The sequence below is a fragment of the Vanrija pseudolonga genome, chromosome 3, assembly GCF_020906515.1.
Source record: "Vanrija pseudolonga chromosome 3, complete sequence".
Lineage (NCBI taxonomy): Eukaryota > Fungi > Basidiomycota > Tremellomycetes > Trichosporonales > Trichosporonaceae > Vanrija > Vanrija pseudolonga.
Window position 1 is genome coordinate 746648 of NC_085851.1, and position 15362 is coordinate 762009.

General features: G+C 61.8%; 5 protein-coding genes across 5 annotated transcripts; 2 read left to right on the forward strand and 3 right to left on the reverse strand.

Annotated features, from left to right (window-relative positions):
• The first annotated feature begins 309 nt into the window (after nucleotides 1–309).
• On the forward strand, nucleotides 310–4002 carry CYP505 (Bifunctional cytochrome reductase). Its single transcript, XM_062770364.1, has 4 exons — nucleotides 310–477; nucleotides 525–971; nucleotides 1009–1104; nucleotides 1159–4002. The coding sequence occupies exons 2-4, from the start codon at nucleotides 606–608 to the stop codon at nucleotides 3973–3975; spliced, it is 3279 nt and encodes a 1092-aa protein (XP_062626348.1). The 5' UTR covers nucleotides 310–477; nucleotides 525–605; the 3' UTR covers nucleotides 3976–4002.
• An 823-nt stretch (nucleotides 4003–4825) lies between these two features.
• PLT1_1 (Putative polyol transporter 1) lies at nucleotides 4826–6736 on the reverse strand (the record flags this gene model as incomplete). Its single annotated transcript, XM_062770365.1, has 2 exons — nucleotides 4826–5928; nucleotides 5965–6736. 2 exons carry the CDS (start codon nucleotides 6734–6736, stop codon nucleotides 4826–4828), a joined length of 1875 nt encoding a protein of 624 aa, XP_062626349.1.
• Nucleotides 6737–8515: 1779 nt separating this feature from the next.
• On the forward strand, nucleotides 8516–9565 carry LOC62_03G003834 (uncharacterized protein; the record flags this gene model as incomplete). Its single annotated transcript, XM_062770366.1, has 1 exon — nucleotides 8516–9565. The coding sequence occupies one exon, from the start codon at nucleotides 8516–8518 to the stop codon at nucleotides 9563–9565; it is 1050 nt and encodes a 349-aa protein (XP_062626350.1).
• A 91-nt stretch (nucleotides 9566–9656) lies between these two features.
• Nucleotides 9657–10934, reverse strand: prpF (2-methyl-aconitate isomerase; the record flags this gene model as incomplete). Its single annotated transcript, XM_062770367.1, has 2 exons — nucleotides 10596–10934; nucleotides 9657–10561 (listed from the first exon to the last, which is right to left on the reverse strand). The coding sequence occupies exons 1-2, from the start codon at nucleotides 10870–10872 to the stop codon at nucleotides 9657–9659; spliced, it is 1182 nt and encodes a 393-aa protein (XP_062626351.1). The 5' UTR covers nucleotides 10873–10934.
• Nucleotides 10935–13004: 2070 nt separating this feature from the next.
• LOC62_03G003836 (uncharacterized protein) lies at nucleotides 13005–13902 on the reverse strand (the record flags this gene model as incomplete). Its single annotated transcript, XM_062770368.1, has 3 exons — nucleotides 13005–13150; nucleotides 13205–13802; nucleotides 13843–13902. The coding sequence occupies 3 exons, from the start codon at nucleotides 13900–13902 to the stop codon at nucleotides 13005–13007; spliced, it is 804 nt and encodes a 267-aa protein (XP_062626352.1).
• Between the last annotated feature and the right edge of the window lie 1460 nt (nucleotides 13903–15362).

The following is a 15362-nucleotide window of genomic DNA, read 5'->3' on the forward strand; positions in this document are numbered from 1 at the left end:
GGAGCCCTCTTTTTTACTCCGACGTCATGCACGCCGTACCGAGGCACGTTGCACGTCGCCAAGCTGCAGCGCAGTGCAGTGGAAGCGGTGCCGCCTCGGCGCCGAGGTGCTGCTCGCAAGCGTGCGCGCCTCGGCCCATCGGCGCTGGAGGGTGCCGGGTTGCTGCTGCGCCGAGCGACGACGCGACAGACGGGCAAATCAGAGCATCCCCGAAGCACCCCCACTCTGCCTGGCCATGACGTACCGCCACGAGCGGGCCGTATAAAAGTCGGTCGTCGGAGCAGAGCCAGGCCGACAGCAGCCCCGCACCACCAATCCGCACGCCTCTATTCAGAACAAGCTCGCCATCCCTGCCGCCACGACTTGCCTGCTCCTGTCCTCTCTGCAGCGTCCATACCGCGCAACTCTCTCTTGGCGGCGTCTGATCCCTGCGCCCTGTCCGCCACGACCTCATCCGCCTCTTGCTATTTGTATTCCGTACGTCGTGAGCGGAATGGAATGGTCCAGCTGACTGACGGCAGCAGCAGCAGCACGTTTGATATAAGCCTCGTTGCGCTCTCTTGCTCGCTCTCCCCCGTTCCCACCCCCACCCCACTCTGCTCGCCATGAGCTCATCCACCACCACCACCACGCCCATCCCGCAGCCCAAGGAGACCCTCCTGCTAGGCAACATCCTCGATGTGGACCGGCACGACTCGATCGGCTCCCTGCAGCGCCTCGCGGCGCTCTACGGCCCCATCTACCAGCTCAAGCTCAAGGACATGATCGTGTTTGTTTCCCGGCCCGACCTCGTGACCGAGCTGTGCGACGAGTCGCGCTTCGAAAAGTACATCTCCAACCCGCTCAAGGAGGTGCGCAACTTTGCAGGCGACGGCCTGTTCACGTCCTGGGGCGAGGAGCCCAACTGGACGCTCGCGCACCGCATCCTCGTGCCGGCCTTCTCGCCCGTCGCGATCAAGAAGATGCAGGGGGTGAGTGGGACAGTGGGTGCATGGCGCTGACGCACAGATGATGATGGACATCATTACCCAGATGCTCATGAGCTGGGAGCACCATGCCGGCCAGCCGTTCGAGGCCGCCGACTCGTACACGCGGTTGACGTTCGTGAGTAGCGCCGAAGACGTGCAGCAACTCGCCCGCTGACGCCGGCTCGTACAGGACACGATCGGCTGGTGCGCCTTCCGCTACCGCTTCAACTCGTTCCACGCGTCCGAGATGCACCCCTTCATCAACATCATGGTCAAGCTGCTCCTCGAGTCGCAGGAGCGCGCGCGCCGCCCGGGCCTCCTCAACACAATGTTCTACAACTCGGACGCGGCGTACCGCGAGAACATTGACGAGCTGTGGCGCCAGTGCGACGAGATTGTCGCCGAGCGCCGCAAGTTCCCCGATCCCGAGGCGCACGACTTGCTCAACAATATGATTCTGGACAAGGATCCCAAGACGGGCGAGCACCTGAGCGACGAGAACATCCGCTACCAGATGGTCACCTTCCTCATCGCGGGCCACGAAACCACCTCGGGCATGCTCACCTTCGCCACCTACTACATGATCAAGAACCCCGCGGTGCTCGTCAAGGCGCGCAAGGAGGCCGACGCCGTGATCGCCGAGGCCGGCGGCAACCTGCTCAAGATGAACCACGCCAAGCTGACGTACATCGAGGCGATCCTGAAGGAGGCGCTGCGTCTCCAGCCTCCCGCGCCGGCGTTCACCGTCACCCCGAAGAAGGAGGAGGGCGAGACCCTCGCCGGAGGCTACCACATCAACAAGGGCCAGTCGGCCGCTGTGCTCCTGCACGCGCTCCACCGCGACCCGGGAGCGTGGGGCGCCGACGCGGAGGAGTTCAACCCCGAGCGCTGGCTCGACGGGCGCGAGATCAAGCCTAACAGCTGGAAGCCGTTCGGCTCGGGCGCGCGCGCGTGCATCGGCCGTATCTTCGCGCTCCAGGAGGCGCAGCTCGCCCTCGCGCTCATCGTCGCGCGATTCGACCTCGAGATGGCCGACCCCGGCTACGACCTCGCGATCAAGCAGACGCTGACTATCAAGCCGGCCGGCTTCAAGATCGTCGCGCGTCCCAGGTTTAGGAACCAGTCGATCCTCTCTGAGCTCATGGCTGGCGGCGCTGCTGCGGGCCCCAAGGCCGACACGGAGGAGATCCCCACCACGGCGCAGACGGCCGGCACAGGCAAGGCGGGCAAGCTGTACGTCTTCTACGGGTCCAACTCTGGCTCGTGTGACGGCCTCGCGCACGAGATCAAGGCGGAGGGCACGGCGCGCGGCTTCGACGTCGAGATCGGCGAGCTCGACTCCAAGGTCGGCAACGCCAAGCTGCCCACCGACGCGCCCGTCATCATCGTGACGGCGTCGTACGAGGGCAAGCCGACCGACAACGCGCGCATGTTCGTCCAGAGCCTGTCGGGTCTGCAGGCCGGTGCGGCCACCGGCGTCAAGTACATCGTCATGGGCGCGGGCCACCACGACTGGGCGTCAACGTTCCACAAGATCCCCAAGTACATTGACCAGAGGCTCACCGACCTCGGCGGCGAGCGCATCCTGCCGCTCCACACCGCCGACGCGGGCGGCGACATTGTCGGCGACTTTGAGCAGTTCAAGACCGACCTCTGGGCGCACTTCAAGTCGGACGCGCCGACCCTCGCCGCGGGCGAAGCCAACATCAAGGCCGCTGCGCCGGGCAAGGGCGCGGACGGCAAGCCCCTCCCGCTCATGAAGGTCCTCCCGCCGACTGCCAACCCCGCCAACGAGAGCGTGTCGGCCGGCCTCAGCGGCGTCGGCACCATCGTGTCCCAGGAGGTGCTGACCACCGCCACGCCCGAGTCGCCCGAGACAAACTCTATCAAGGTCAAGATCCCCGAGGGCCAGACGTACCGCGCCGGCGACTACCTCGCCGTGCTGCCCAAGAACCCCGACCCGGCCGTCGAGCGCGCGCTCGCCCGCTTCGGCCTCACGCCGGACGACCAGGTCGTGCTCAACCTCGGCACGTCGTTCCTTCCTGCCAACACGCCGATCCGCGCTGGCGACCTGCTCTCGTCGTACGTCGAGCTCGGCCAGCCCTTGACCAAACGCCTCATCGCCCCGCTGGCAGAGTACACGTCGAACGCGGTCGACAAGCAGAAGATTCTCGCCCTCGGCGACGACTACTCGGCGAGCGTCATCGCCAAGCGACTCAGCCTCCTCGACGTGCTCGAGATCTACCCCTCGTGCGATGCGCCGTTCGAGTTCTTCCTGTCCCAGCTGCCCAAGATGAAGATCAGGCAGTACTCGATCTCGTCGACGCCGCTTCTCAACCCCGACGAGGTGAGCCTCACGTTCACGGTGCACACTGCGCCATCGGCCGCGGGGCACAAGGCGCTCGGCGTCGCGAGCAACTACCTCGCGTTCCTCAAGCCCGGCGACAAGGTGTTCTGCAGCGTCAAGGCGAGCTCCGAGTTCCACCCGCCCAACGACCCCACCGTCCCGATCGTCATGTTCGCCGCGGGGTCTGGACTGGCCCCCTTCCGCGGCTTTATCGAGGAGCGCGCGCTGCAGCACGAGGCTGGGCGCAAGATCGGCAAGACGGTGCTCTTCTTTGGCACGCGCACGGCGCACGACATCCTGCACGCTGACGAGCTCGCCAAGTGGGTCCGCGAGGGTGTGCTCGACTTCCGTCCCGTCCTCTCGCGCGACGACGGCACCCCGCTCCCAGCAGCGTTTGACGGTACCAACGTCCACCTCGTCAAGGGGACAAAGTACGCCCAGGACCGCGTGTGGGAGGAGCGTGCAGAGCTCAAGGACTGGTTCATGGCCGGCGCAGAGTTCTACACCTGCGGCTCGGGCGCCCGTCTCGGGGCAAGCTTGAAGAAGACGCTCATTGACATTGTCAAGGACGTGGCGAGGTGCGACCACCTCAAGAGCGACCCCGAGGCACTCTATGAGAAGATTAGTCGGGACCGTTACAGGACGGACGTGTTTTTGTAGATCTAGTGGATGATGCAACGAGTCGGTTAGAGCTGCGGTGAGCACGATGCCGCCGGCATAGTGAGCTTCGTGTGTAAGACGACAGATCGCGCGACAGATCCAGAGTGCCTCGTTTCGAAGGTCGCGCTCGATCCGGCGGCACTGTCGCACAGAGCGGGCATGCCGCAGAGCGGGACGAGCCCCGCTCACTTACCGCCGGCAGCGCCGAGCCCTAGGCCGTCGGCTGCGCGGACACGCGCCCGCCTGCCCGCCCGCTCGGCCGGCGGCCCGAACGCACACGAATCCGCAGCTGATGGGGAGTGTGTGGGGGCGGTAACATGCATTACCGGGTGTTGTTGGGCTTGTTGGGCGGTGTCGCAGTGAGTGTGAGATGTGGGGCGGCAGGCGTACGCCTCAGTCGGCGCAGGCAGTCGGTTGGGGCCGACTCGTGTCAGTGGCACGTTGTGCCTGGTGCCACCGGGCCGGGTCAGAGTTGCCCGACACGTTCCTCTGAGGCTGGCGCCCCTTGAACGTCCGCTACGGGGATATGCACGGTTGCCTTGCTGGGCGGAATTGCTGTGGTCATGTGGTCTGTTGGGCGGACTGGAGAGCCCGGCTGTGGTTGGCGTGTGTACTCCACTTGTGCTCGACCAGATAGATGCCCATAGTCGTGGCGGAGATCCCATGTCTTCGCGTCAGTGTCAGTGTGAATGGTGATCCACTCGTCTGCAGACCAGCGTGGAGAACATTGGAGTCACGCCTGCGTTACTTTGCTGCATACGATCAAACACCAACTACTCCTTGTCACTAATCCTTGTCAACTAACTTGATTCCGACACATCCTCTCGCACAACCGATCCACCCTCCGCCACTAGTGCGCCGCACCGGCCGTCATTGCCGCATACCCCTCCTCCTTCTCGATACCGCCCACCTCCTCAAAGTTGTAAAGCGGCTCGAGCTTGGCGTCCTTCTTGTGGAAGACGTAGCGCTTGATGAACCAGGGGAGCCACTCCTTGGCCTGGTACTTGGCGTGGCGGGACATGGGGACGCCGAACACGTAGTCGAGCTCCTCGAGGGTCAACTGCTTGGTTTCCGGGAGGAAGAAGAAGATCATGACGAATGCAACCATGTTGAGGCCGGCGTAGAAGCAGAACGCGCCCGTCGGGCCCATGGCGTGCTTCATGGGAGGCCAGGTCATGGCGAGGACCGAGGCCCAGAAGAGGCAGGTGGCGACGGCCCAGCCCATACCAACTTCACGGTGGGTGATGGGGAAGACTTCGGCCGAGTACGCGAACGGCACGGGGCCCTCGCCGACCGAGTAGAACATGGCGAAGATGTAGATGAAGAGGGCGACGAGGCCAAGCTTGACCTTGGGCTCCTTGATCAGGAAGCAGAGGCCGGCAGCGAGCAGCGTCCACGCCATGTTGGGGAAGGTGGAGAGCAGCAGGTTGCGGCGACCAAAGGTGTCGATGGTGAAGATGGCGGGGATGGCGAAGAGGAAGTTGACCAGGCCGAAACCCCACGAGGCGAGCAGGCACTGCTTGGTGCCAAAGTTGGCCTCGGCGAACACGGACGACGAGTAGAAGGCGATGATGTTGATGCCGCACATCTGCTGGGCGAGCATGACAACGAAGGAGGCGGCAGTGGCGCGGCGGACACGCGGGATGGTGAAGAGCTGCGTGAAGCGCGTGATGACGTTGGAGCTGCCGACGGCGTTGTACTCCTCCTCGAGCTGGCGGTGGACGTAGTACAGGTCGCGGGCGGCCTGGAGCGGCGAGTTGCGCAGGCGGAGGTACGACTTGAAGGCCTGCTGGTACTTGTGCTTCTTGAGGAGCCAACGGGGCGACTCGGGGCAGAAGTAGACGCCGAGGAGGAGGGGCACAGCGGGGATGAAGGCAGAACCGAGCTGGAGACGCCAGGCAATCTTGCCGACGTTGTACACTGCAAGGTTTGCACTGAAGCCGAGGAGAATGCCTGGGGTGTGAGTGGTATTTCTTTAGGGGTACTCACCAAACGCCGTCCACAGCTGCCATGACATGACCAAACCGCCGCGGATGTTGGCGGGCACATTCTCAGCGTTGAAAATCGGCACCGTCGACGCCTTGAGACCCATGCCGATGCCCATGAGGAGACGGCAGACAAACAGTTCCTGCCAGTTGCGAGTGAAAGCCGAGCCGATAGGGGTGAGGATGCAGAAGATGGCCGAGACGAAGATTGTGCCGCGGCGGCCCAGCCAGTTGTTGACGGGGTCGTTGAGCCAGCAGCCGAGGAAGGCCGAGCCGATGTAGGGGCCAGCGTTGACGAGGCCGACGAGCCACGAGTTGCGGTCCGAGCCGGTCGCGCCTTCGGGGATGCCAAACTCGATAGGGAAGGACAGGTTGGCGCCGTTCGAGCCCGTCTGGTCCCAGCCCTGCACTGCTGCACCGACGGACGCGAGGATGACGGTCATGATGAGCGCCTTTGGCTGGCTCCACTTGTGCGTCGTCTCCCGGCGCAGCCAGTACTTGTCGTCCTCGTCGAGCTCGGGGTACGTCTCGAAGCCGTAGGGGTTCTGCCCGATGAGCGCCCCCTTCTTGAACAGGTCGACCTTGTCGGTGAACCCCTTGTCGCGGCAGAACGACTCGACGTCCTCGAACAGGATATCCTTCGGGATGCCGAAGAGCGGGTTCTGGATCTTGGCAGACATGTTCATGTTGATGTTCTGCACCATCTCCGAGTCGCGGCGCGAGCGCGTGCGCGCCGCCTCGAGGTGCTTGGGGTCGGTCTTGTCGTCGTAGGACATTGCGGGTGTGTCGGTGGGGCAATGATGTGGCCCACGGGGCAGCCTGCTGCGCCTTATATGTGTCGCGAGTGACCCGCCACTGGCGTTTTGGAGACCCACTTGCCCCTCGCGCGACAGATGATTGCGGCTCGTGCTCGTCCGACACCCCCAGCGCGAGGACAGAGTCGCTGCGTCTTGGCTTTCGTTTCGAAGCGATTCACACGAGCCGAAGGACCCCCGGGGGCCATATCCCGGCGGTACTCGACCCGCCTGACCGCGCCTCAGCCTGTTCCCTGGGGCATGAGGTCGTACGTGAGTACACGGGTAAACGGTGAGCAGTCGTGGTGGTAAGTCGGCTCGGCGGTCGCTCGGCGCGCCGACTATAGCACATGTGACAGAGGTACCGCGGCTGTACCCCCTTGCCAAGTGCACGGAGGCTGCCACCTAGCGGATATCATGCCGGTTGGAACACCGATCCCTGTGTGTGCGGGGGCCATGCCGGTGACCACAAGACGCAACAGTCGGAATGTGGACCTCCGGTATGCTCCAACCGTGCCTTTACCGGGGTCTCGTTGACCGGCAGCGGCCCCGCCCTATTGCTTGGCTGGCCTCCATTGCAGGGGTGCGTCGGCGCCAGGGTCCGCTTTGCTCGCCTATTCTGTACCCGCGGAAACGTGGGCCACCGGCCACCAACGCACCAACGGCCCTCGATAAGTTCAGGCCCTCGGATGATCACCTGCCGAGGGGGTCGCTTGGTCCCTTTCGCGACGGCGCGATCCGAGAAAAGTTGGGCCAGCACGTGCAACATCGTCGAGGATCCATGTTTGTTCAAGTGTTCACAGATCCGAGTGGTGACGGCGACTGTGGTGGGGATGCGGAGGTCTGCGGACGGCGTGCGGAGCAGCCCCCACGAGCAGCGAGGGGCGAAGGGCGAGGCTCGGTGAGGCCTTTCTGCAGGCCGGGGGGTGGACGCTCTCCTCGAGCCGGCGGGGAAACCCTCGAGGGAGGTCCGGTCGAGCCGAGGGGATCTGCGTGTGAGTGAGCGCGGGGGGCCGGGGGTCCTGGAGAGTGATGGAGACGTGTGGAGATGTGTGGAGCGCCGTCTGGGGTGTCGTGGGCCATCAACAACGGCGAGGCAGTCGACATCAACGCAACGTCTAGCACAAGTTGGGCGACACTCCCCAGCGTCCTTGGGCTGTGTTTAAATCTCTTGTCCGGACGCCAGAGCACAAGCCCGTCCGGGCTGCTATCGGCCCTCCTCGGTCCGCGACCATCCTTGGAGGAGAACCAAACAAGCCGTTGCCGCCGGCACCCGGAATGTCGGTGTCTCTGCGGAACAATTAGCCAGTCAGGTGCACCACGCACGGCCGAGTGCCCGTGCGTGCGCCTGGGCCGAGATATGACTGGGGCTTGAGGTGAGGGCCGGCCTACTGTAGTGGTGCGTCAGTGTCTCGTGCAGTGCGCTGCTCACTCGATGCACTACGGTCTCGGCGTCGGCGTCGGCGTCGGTGGCCTGTTGTTGTGTGAACGGCGCTGAGATGGGCTGATGTTGTTGTGCGGGAGTCGAGTTGACGGTGTTTTGCGCACAGACCTCCTCACCCAACTGTTTATCTACTCGACCTTGGTCGCCGACAACTGTTGACTTTCTACTCATCATCATCATTGACAACGACAGCCACTCCTCCCTCCCTCCCTCACTCCCTCCCTCTTCTACTTCTCCGGTCCCAAGGCGGTGGCCAAGCAGCCGGTCGTCGCACCCTCTCCTTGCGCTCGCTCCCCCGCCACCCAGCTACCATCGCCATGGCAGCGCCGCAAGTCACACTGGGCTACACTGCCTTCCCTCACCTCTTTGACGACATATTCAACCTCACCGACCACGAGGGTCTCCTAGTCCTGCGCCGCACGTCGCATGAGCTCTGTGAACGCGTCGACGCCAAGCTCTTCAACCGTGTCGTTGTGAAGCGCGTGCTGGAGAAAGAGTACAGCCGCGAGCTTGATCCCCACTTCTTCGAACTTTACGATGGGGCGAGGAACCGCCTTCCGGTCCCCTCTCTCGAGGTGAGGAGCGGCGGTGGAATCGAGAAGCCCAAGTGGGGCCGCCGCATCAAGACAACGCGCCTCCGCGAAATGTTCAAGCACGCCCGCGTCGTCGACTGCCCGATAACGTTCCCGTGCATCATCCTCCCTCTCCGCAAGCTCGAGTATGCGCGCGTGAATAGGGTTCACTCATCGGTGAAGTATGAGTACAGCCTGCCACCAGCCGACGGGGTCGTCCTTTCTTGCTCTCACATCCCGTATCGGGCCCCAATCCTTCACCCCCCGGGGAGAGAGTCGGCAAACGGTACTAGCAAGCTCGTTATTAGCCTGTGCCAACCCTGGAAGAGCCTGTCGACCCTTTACGAGAGCTTTGACTGGCACTGGGAGGACATCACCAGCATCATTGTTATCATGTCGCCCAGAATGGCCACCCAAGGGCCGTTCCAGCGACGGTGGTTCGTATGGCCCGAAGTCGCCCGCCACTTTCGAGCCTTCTTCAAGAGTTGGAAACCCACTGGTCACCGGTCGAGGATTGCGACCCTTGTGGGGCTGGAAGACGCCCTACAAGAAACGTTCAATCAGCTTGGCCACCTTGATTTCAACCGTGCCGAAGACGCCCAGGCTCCAACCCTTCCCCTCCGCCTTCTCCTCGACCCTCACTCTTGGCCGCGCCGGACTCAGGGGCTTGTCGACGCACTCCGCCTACTCTCAAAGACCATCGAGCAGTCCAACATCAAGTGCGTTTCCCTCAAGGACTACAAGACCGGGTTGACTCCGCAAGAGGCAGGCAACGAGCTCGACCCCCTCTTTTAACACCACCACGCCCTCGATCCCTCACCCGTCCGGCATTCCCTCAGCCTCTACCGCAGGGCTATCGTGACCTCCCATGAGCAGTATACATTCTCTATTCCTTGTAGTACACATTCCCCTCGAACAGCTTCCTTGCTGTTCGGAACACCCGGGCCTTTGGAACTACCCACTCGCCGTTCTCGGGCTTCTGCACAACGTCGGCGCCGACCTCTATCGTTCCGCTCGCGTGGCCGATGACGATACCTGCCTCGCTGACTCTTGGGCCAGACACCATACCATGCACCAGAGTTCCAGGCACCTGTGCAGCGGCGGCGGTACACAGCGACGCGGTGATGGGCAGCGCGCGGTGCGGGTCGTCGGCGGAGATACACCGTGTCACGACGTCGACAGAGTCGGGGGTGAGCTCGGCGCCAGACAGCACAGTGTGCGTGCTGGGTGCGGACATGACGCACACCTTGGGGACTGACTTCATATTGGCCGCCGCCTCGACGGAGGGCACCAGGCCCATGCGGAAGGATGCCGCAGCGCGGATCGCACTCAGTTTCTTGAGCATCTCCTTGTCGTTCTCGAGGTCGGGCGGCAAGATGGTAGGGTTGAGGCCGAGGTCGGACGCGAGGACATAGACGCATGGGTTCCCACAGTCCATCAGCGTGGCCGGTATTGAGCCGTACGAGCCGGGCAGCTCGAGCTCGTCGACCGTGTTGCCGGTGGGGAAGAGCTTGCCGGTGCGCGAGCCAGACGGGTCCACAAAGTCCAGCGTAATCCGCGCGTGCGTCCCCGCCACGCCGTCGATCGCAAAGTCCCCACTAAGGTCCGCCTCGGTCGGCGCATCGGCAAACACGGGAAAGCTGGCGTGGATGATCTTGTTCGTGTTCGTGTTGAGGATGCGCACGAGGTTCTCGCCGCTCTGCTGGGGGTTGGGCGCGACGAGCCCGTGCTCGAGCGCGAACGGCCCGACGGCAGAGAGCATGTTGCCGCAGTTACTCCCATAGTCGGCGACTGTCGTCAGCGGACTCTCGCAGCAGGCACTCACCAGGCGCCTTGACGTGGACCTGGACGAACGTGTAGTCGATATCGGCGTCCGGGTGGGCCGACTTGTCGAGCACGATCACTTTGGACAGGGACGAGATGCCGCCGCCCATGCCGTCCAGCTGGCGGCCGTTGGGGTCCGGGCTGCCGATGGTCGAGAGGAAGATGGGGTCCCACTTCTTCTCGTCCGCGGGCAGATGGGACCGCTGGAAGATGACGGCCTTGGACGTGCCGCCGCGGTAGAAGGACGCCGGGAGGGCGCGTTCTCGTCGGATCGCCATGCTGGTGGAGAAAGAGCGGTGCGGGATGGGGTATATCGTGCGCAGGAGCGATGTTGCGCGTGTTGATATAGGACGCATCGTTGTTGGGGGGGTTTAAGAGGTCGAAGAGGGGGTGTTGGAGATCGCGAGGGAGAGTGTTGGAGATGGAGGGCCGGAAAGAGCCGAAGACTCGGTTGTGTCGCTAACCGGTGAATTCCGGCACAGTCAGACGCGACGGCTGGGTCTCTCCTCGGCGTGTCTCTGGCCCACTTCACGCGCCTTGCGCCGTCTCGCATGGTGGGCGGAGAATGAGGGGGAGCGGAGAAGTATATATGTAGGGCCTTGGATGCAAGAAAGCCGGGGAACGCGGGGTGGGGACGGGGCACTACTCGACGCGCCTGTGGCAAATCGCGCGTCGCGGTAGCGCCGTTCTGTGGTGCCACTCATCTCCGTGTCCACCAAGCTTATGTTTGCATGCAGTCGCAGTCGCCTTGCACGCCGCATTTGACTCAGAGGATGCATGTATATGTCCAGAGCAATGCTGTGCGCCTCGCCGGTGATTCGAGAAACGCCGTGAGAGGGATCTGACAATGTGAGACATCCAAACACGAGAAACGCGCTAAACGCGTCTGCTCGCACTCCATTCATAATCCGCCTCTCACACGTCTGTTACTCTTCACACTTCTCTCTCTCTCTCATTCTTTCATCCACTCTCTTCCCCATCCACTCTTTTACATTGCCTCTCTCGCCTCGCCTCGCCTCGCCTCGCCTCGCTCTGCTCTCCTCAAGCGCTCTCTCAGGTAGGTCACTTTAGCCTTGTCCATTCTCGTCCCCGTCTCGAGTTTGTTTCCACTTGACTAGGGTTCGGAGGGGGGGCGGCGGCGGCGAGTGGCGTGGATATCCAGTCATTCGTCGCCCGCCGCCTAGACGGCGCTTCCTCGAGGTTTCCACCTTACTGGTGATACCTCGACTCGAAGGGCATCCCATTCCCTCCTGGTTGTGTCCGGAGTTTTCGCTTCCCGGTGTGAGTGTCCAGCGGAAAGGGTGGTGCGCCTCCTTGGCACCATACCGCCGTACTGACGCGACCCGCGACCGCTCGAACCTCCCTCCGGCCTCCGGGGTTGGTTGATGTCGCGATGTCGCGCTGGGAATGGCTCGCTTGCTGGGACGGCTCTGCCTCCAGGCAGTCGGTGGAAGGCACCATTCTGTTCTTCGCAGTGTGGTGGCGGCAGCTAACGATCTATAGGCCACAGACGACGCGCACCCTCCGCCAAGCAACCTCCTCCAGCAGCTTGTTCTCCAGTCAATCAGGTAGGTCTCTACAAGCTTTCCATCTAGACTTGGGCTTTCGGCTTGCCGGCACCGCCCGAGGTGTAGCCCATGTCTTTTGCCGGTGAAGGGTGATGCCGCCTACCAACTTCAGGGTCTACGTGGTGGTCAGTGGGCTTTGGTGCCGCCTCTCGGGATGGTGGAGGGGCCTGTGCCACTGTCTGCTGATCGCAAGCTGCGTACCATCGCGACATTGTGACCAATGGCTACCAATGGCTAGCTAAGTCCAGAGTCGCGTTGAGCATGGCCTGGGGGCTACCCACGGCGGGGTATGTCAGCCATAGTTTTCTGGACGACCATGGTGTCATCCTTTGCCGGTTGTGGAACACTGCCATACATAGTGTGGTAGTGCGTGCTAACGATCTACAGTATAGGAAAGAGATGCCAACCTGGCCACCGACCTCATTTGGCATTGCCTAACCCACCCAAAGTAAGTGCGTGACGGAGGAGCGACTATGTACATACTTTTATAGGTGGAGCGCGTTCATACAGCTTTATGCATTCGCTCGTATGCCAACGTCGTACAGAAGCCGGAGAAGGGAGTGTGGGTGATTCCAAAGGCCCGCGTGTTCCGAACGGCGAGGAAACTGTTCCAGCGAACGTGTACTACAAGGAATAGAGAATTTATGATGTGCATGGATGTACAGACGGGTGGCAAACTACACGAACCTCCTGTGCGCTTGCTTGGATGACACAGGTCTGCATTCGTGCATCTCTACAGTATCTCGAGGACGATGCGGTTTACTTTGGACATGTCTACAGTACAGTAGTCGTTACTTGGCAGCCCCCTAGCCAGTCCTGCCGATGCCAGCAGTCCCCTCGCCTCAATTCTCCTCGTCTCCCTCTCCCTTGGCGCTCTTCTTGGGCTTGGGGGCCTGTCCCTTGATCCCAATCATGTGCCCCGAGATGCAAATGCCTCGAAAGTTGAAGCGCGCGCGATGGAGCAGGCGACGGTCGCGGATCTCACGAACTGCGAAGTTGTCAGCTATCGAGGCTTCCGCGTAGAGGGAGAACCCGCACTCACATAGAACAGCAGAAAAGTAAGCCGCCACCTCTTCGTTGGCGAGCGCAGCGAACATGAGGCGCGGGCAGAGGAGGACGCCGCGGTGCTGCCGGCGAACGCGCTGAGGGTGCAGCGGATTCTGGCACAGAATCTTGACCATCTTCACACAGTTGCGCTGAATGGCAAGGAGAACGTGGGCGCGTTTAATACGGGCGCCGACGCTGAACAGGAGCGCGGCGAGGTGCACGTCGTCGTGGAGGACTGCAGCATCCAGAAGCGTGCGGTGACGGGTCGCAAGCTTCCAGTCGTTTACGATCCAGAGAAGAAGCTTGCGATCGTTGCCTGCGATCATGGCATGGCGGGGGATGAGACGTGCGGGGAGCGTAACTCGTCCGTCGCGCCACCCGCTCCCGAGGATTTGCTTGGCGATGGGGAGGGTGACGATCGGATGCTTGATGACAGCGGTGAGCACCTTGTAGTTGTACGTGTATCGGCCGTAGTGTTTCTTAAAGAAATCGGCCACCGAGGACGGAGGGAAGTGCGTGAGTGTGGTGCAAAGGTGGGGTGACGCCGAGGGGAAGTCGGGGTTGACGGCCTCCATGTGGATCATGGCCAAGACCTGTCGCCGTCAGCGAGCCCAAGGCAAGATGGGGACTAACCTCGGCCGGGAGCGACTCGAGCTTGGACAAGGGGCGAGGGGCAACTGGGACAAGGAGCATGGTGACAGGTGTAATGAATACGAGTTATTGTCGGGTTGTACAGCATACGAAGTGAAGAGCGTACATAGAGTGAGTGAGTGGGTGGCGACTTCAACGCGACTGACTTTGACTTTCAGGACCAAAGTCTACATTACAACATTAGGAAACCACGACATTACAACATTACAACATTACATCATGACGCGCTACAAGCGCGCCTTTCTCAAGTCACGCGCGCGGTCAGACGGATCTGAGACAAGTGAGACAAACCAAACATGCAAACACGCTGGACGCTCGCACTCTTCACTGCTCACGTCCTTACTCTTCCCCAATCTTCATTCGCTCATACCGCATCCATACCATTCGCATCGCCACACTCCCCTCTCCTCAAGCGCTATCACTGGTAGGTCACTTTAGCCCGTCCATTCTCTCTTCCGAGTTTGTTTCCACTTGACGAGGATGGTGAGGACCCGGGGGCTGAGTTGCGAGACCAGCCGCCGAGCCCAAAGGCGCCTTTCGAGGCGTATCCCATACTCTCCTGCCTGGTGTTGGGCGAGTTGCGACGCCGTGGTGCCGGGTCAGCGGCCATGGAGAGTGGGTGCCAGCACGTGTATGCCACTCGGCTCGTACCGATGCTACGCGCGGCCGCTCGATCCTCCCTCCGAGGTTGATGTCGCGATGTCGCGTTGGGAATGACCTGTGCGCTGGGCGGCTCTCGTTTCAGCTAGGCGGTGGAAGTCACCATTCTGTTCACAGCGTGGTGGCGACAGCTAACGATCTATAGTTACACGTTGCATCGCTCCGGGATACCAAGGTTCCATGAGGTAGGTTTGGTTTCGTGTGTGTTTGGGGGAGGGCAGCAATTGGGACTGTTCAGCGGCTTTTACGAGTACCCATTGACATGCGTGGCTTTGGCTCTTCTCCTCTGACTGCTTAGCTGGATGGAAACATTGTTGTCCGTGCGGGCCTCTGATGAGATGGTCCGAGGTACCTCACTCTTTCGCATTCTGATTCTGGGCAGGGTGACGGTGTGAGGCGTGGATGAACTTGCTCTAGTGGGACGGCTATCCTCTCTGGGAACTCTGGCATCTATCCGTTGACATGCGTGGCTCTGGCTCTTCTTGCTATGAGGGGACCCATTGAGTGACCCGTCTCACGATGACGAGCTTGTACTGCCTTTTCCGTGGACCTCTCAAACCCTCCTCCGGGAGAGACCACTTGAAGTCCGCTGGTCGAGATGGGAGTCGTCTGCACGGCACCACTGCCCCTGGTAGTTTTCGGAGGGGACCACCGCTGTTGTGTAAAAACACAGGCTGACCTACAGAAACTGCAGGATAGTTTGATTCAATCATCGCCTAGGTGAGTCCATATTGTCATTGATTAGCCACCGTAGAATGCATATCGTCTCAGCTGTTGCCCACCGTTCAATACCTCACACTTGGAACTTCCATCAACCAGCACACTACAGTAACTAAATCTCT